This window comes from Formica exsecta, unplaced genomic scaffold (assembly GCF_003651465.1).
Source record: "Formica exsecta isolate Colony F162 unplaced genomic scaffold, ASM365146v1 scaffold1426, whole genome shotgun sequence".
Lineage (NCBI taxonomy): Eukaryota > Metazoa > Arthropoda > Insecta > Hymenoptera > Formicidae > Formica > Formica exsecta.
The window spans coordinates 14,812-18,797 of record NW_021848755.1 but is presented as its reverse complement, the minus strand read 5'-3'; the positions used below and the strand labels follow the sequence as shown (position 1 = coordinate 18,797).

The 3,986-nt window shown below is 33.3% G+C and overlaps 1 protein-coding gene across 1 annotated transcript; it reads right to left on the bottom strand.

The window, feature by feature from the left end:
- Positions 1 to 21: 21 nt before the first annotated feature.
- LOC115246258 lies at positions 22 to 1,162 on the bottom strand. The gene is made up of 4 exons (XM_029824972.1): positions 998 to 1,162; positions 760 to 916; positions 477 to 607; positions 22 to 363 (listed from the first exon to the last, which is right to left on the bottom strand). The coding sequence occupies exons 2-4, from the start codon at positions 827 to 829 to the stop codon at positions 22 to 24; spliced, it is 543 nt and encodes a 180-aa protein (XP_029680832.1). The 5' UTR covers positions 830 to 916; positions 998 to 1,162.
- Between the last annotated feature and the right edge of the window lie 2,824 nt (positions 1,163 to 3,986).

Here is a 3,986-nt window from a genome sequence, read left to right as displayed (position 1 = left end):
AACTCAAAATAATTGCAATCTTTACATTTTACAAAATTCTTTTTCGATGGATACAACTTTTGGATTTATCACATCGGTGTCGTACTCAGTTGTCATTTTATACAAACATTTTTGTATGAGAAGCCATACCTGTTGAGATTCTTTAGGATAACAGACATGCAGTACGAAAAAGCACTTGTAGCATACGTCGATAGCTTTGAGAGCACTCTCAGTTTTATATAATATTTTATCGATGCAAACGTAGTATGCGTTAATTGAGCTAGCGTCACGTCCTACGAAAATAATAAATGGTTGCAGAGTCAAATTTAATGCAGCAGCTCTATTCCTTTGACGTTCAATATTATGTTCAAGATCAGCAGGACTCTAGAATAAGAAAAAATAAACATTACTTTCAGCTCAACTGTAGTAATTTTATTTCCACATATATAAAATTATTTTACATAAAAAAATATAGAGGATATAAAAATATTACTTACATTTACTGATAAAATGAAAGAATTTAATGATTCAGTTATTGTAGGCTTGATATTTCTCCTATCCTTACGGATTCTAATTGTTGGGATACATAATGCTGGCAATAATTTTAGGAGTCTAATATTTCTTTCTTCTAAAAATATATTAATAATATATGTATATATGTATATTAATAATATACGAAATATATGTATATATATTATATATATATATATATATGATAGTAAAGTGACTAGATTGTGAATAGATTGAATAATGATAGAAAATATTAATTTTTCATATTACCTTCTGATATATTTTCATTTATTTGATCTAATTGTTCTTCATATACTCTGTCTTTAATTTCAGTTTTCATGAGAGAATATATTTTTTTTGAAAATTCTGGCCATTCATTGTATATAGAGATCACGTTTCCGAATTGTGCAGCATAATCAGATTCAATCTATAAAAATTGTAAAAAATGATCAGTCACATGGCTTCTACGAACTCTTTGAAATAACAATACTACTCCTAAAATATTAACTAATGTGTAATCCTGCGGATGTTTCAAAATTGGCCATTTCGTAAAAAGTAGATGAACATTTCCATCCGATTAGTCATATAGTCATATCCCTTATTCTAGCAAGTCGTCTTGCCTCCCAATGTTCAACAACATCAGTCCATGGTTCGTTATTATGTTTTAACCATTGTAGATGAGGTTCGCACAATTTTAAACCTTCACATATAATATGTATTTTTTATTTTATAGTAAATATTTCTTAGATACAGTAACTTTTTTTTTTTTTTTATAGATGGTTACTATATTAACGTTACGTTGAATATCTCACATAGCAATAATTATGCGTTTAGCATTCAGTTCATGTTACATATATTAGATTTTCAGAAATAAATAAATATATTTATATTGATACAATTAAAATGAGAATACTAGCCATTGTGTAAAATATAGATAAAGATAAGTAAAATATATTCTTTACTTACTTGCAAACACTTGTACGAGATCAATAAAACCCTATTGTTTTAATAAATTTTCGACTGCTGCATCCATAATGAGAAGGTTGTGTGAAGAGAGAAAGAACACAACTACAAAAAAATAACTTTAGATCTTAAGTATTTCTTTTGTATAAATAACTATACTATTACTTTACAATATCACTTTCTATGTTTGCACTTGCTTTGTTAACCTGTAATATCTAGAACAAAAAAGTACTGACGAGAACGAACAGGCAGTGATGCCAGTAACCGACCCCGGTAGCATGTGGAGGGGATAGCTCCCGTGCCACACTCTGTGTTGCCAGAAACGGGTCCCGGCTCACACGCACACAATCAGAGAACCCCGTACATGTACTACGCAGAGCGCTCTGCGCAGTACATGTACGAGATTCTCTGATTGTGTGCGTGTGAGCCGGGACTCGTTTCTGGTAACACAGTCACACTAAGTTACGTATCGTGTATGTGCCACGCATGTGCCAACGTGTGTGAACAGGCAGTGCAGAAGAACGGAGAATACGCAACGAGTATATTACGTATACTACGTCTATCACTTTTGCATTCGCTGCGCGATCTTCATTTTTTTTGCAGTTATTGTTTGTCCTTGTCAGTATTAGTTCGTTTGATAGCCATAAAGAAATAAAACGAGAAAACGCACTAATAATTTGTTCTAAACACTAGATGAAAAAAGCAAGTGCAAAGATACAGTAAAATAATTAATAGACAATAAGGTGATAGACAATACAAATAGAACTAGAAGCGATTATTTCGTTTTTCGGTTCTTCCTCTTCTCGCAACTTCCTCCCTATGGATAAGAAAGTTGAAACTTTATTAAAAGATTGGGGCTTTCCAGACCTCATAGAAGTCTTTGCAAGTAAGTAAAAAATATATCCTGTTTATATAATCTTATTGTTAGTTATATTTTGTGCATAACCTTATTTCATTTTTATCGGTAAATTTACTCATGTATTTCCGAAAATGTAATATATGTGACGTAAGTTATATAAACTGGCTAAACGCATTTTCTGATATATTTGTCGGTGAAAGATGAGAATACGGGTCATTGTGTGTTAAACTGAAAATATCGTACATTACGTAAGCTAAAGACACGTAAAAAAAAGATGAAAAAATAAATGAAATTTATTCTTCTCTTGAGAAAGTTCATGATTGTTGATTAATATTGTAATAATTGATTAATTAATTCTTTATAATCTGTAAATAAGCACTCTTTTTGATATGTAGGTGAAGAAATTGATTTCTATTCATTTCTTCGATTAAAACCTGGCTCAAAAAACAGAAATTCTTATACCTAAAATGGGCAAAAGAATTAAATTTGAAGATAGCTTAGAAAAGTTTCAAAAATCTAGATCTAAAATAGAGATAATTTGCGATAACAAGGTAAATTACTTTCATTACTATTATTATAATAAAATTCGCGGTGTCGAGAACTCTCGACGGGGACGAGTACGCCCTTCCCGTTTGCCTCGTTTTAATCGGTTTCGGAAGGATCGCTCTCGGAGATGCCGCAAACTCTCGGCGGAGGCTGAGTACTCCCAACCCCGTTTTCTCTCTCTCTCTGAGCGGTTAAGGATCTAGGCGGTTTCCAGGCGTCTTACAGACTCTGGCGGTGCGGAAGATCTGGTTTCGATGTTCAGAAACGCGCTCTATTTATACCGGTTTTCGGCGCGCGCGTCTGCGTAATTCGCCTATTGTTCTAATCTGGTTTATCGTTGAAACGGCGCGCGCGACTCGGGTATTTTCGGTAGCGGTCGGTCGGTTACCCGAGCGCGTCGTCGGTTCTCGATGTTTTCGCGCGCCTAACGGCGGTTAGATGTTTACGCGTTTCTGATATTATTTAAAAATGGGCGCTCAGCGCCTCCGCATTTGCCCGACCGGTGTTCGTTGGGCGGCGGACTTCCGGCGGATCGGCGGCCGGGTACGGTGCAGTAACGATGGGGGGATGCATCGTTACAAATTCACTCATGTATTTCCGAAAATGTAATATATGTGACGTGAATTATATATGCCGGCTAAACGCATTTTCTGATATATTTGTCGGTGAAAGATGAGAATACGGGTCATTGCGTGTTAAACTGAAAATATCGTACATTACGTAAGCTAAAGACACGTAAAAAAAAGATGAAAAAATAAATGAAATTTATTCTTCTCTTGAGAAAGTTCATGATCGTTGATTAATATTGTAATAATTGATTAATTAATTCTTTATAATCTGTAAATAAGCACTCTTTTGATATGTAGGTGAAGAAATTGATTTCTATTCATTTCTTCGATTAAAACCTGGCTCAAAAAACAGAAATTCTTATACCTAAAATGGGCAAAAGAATTAAATTTGAAGATAGCTTAGAAAAGTTTCAAAAATCTAGATCTAAAATAGAGATAATTTGCGATAACAAGGTAAATTACTTTTATTACTATTATTAAAATAAAAATACTTTGATATAAATGGAAGTAATGGAATATTATTCCTCTTATTGTACTACGCTTGGAGTTAATTTATTAAA

Bases quoted from the DNA above. Each gene is read 5' to 3' on its own strand.
- LOC115246258 (XM_029824972.1), bottom strand. From the start codon at position 829: ATGAAAACTGAAATTAAAGACAGAGTATATGAAGAACAATTAGATCAA. The intron at 608-759 runs GTAATATGAAAA...ATATATTTTTAG, and splicing joins AAATGAAAATATATCAGAAG to AAGAAAGAAATATTAGACTC. The intron at 364-476 runs GTAAGTAATATT...TTCTTATTCTAG, and splicing joins CTTTCATTTTATCAGTAAAT to AGTCCTGCTGATCTTGAACA.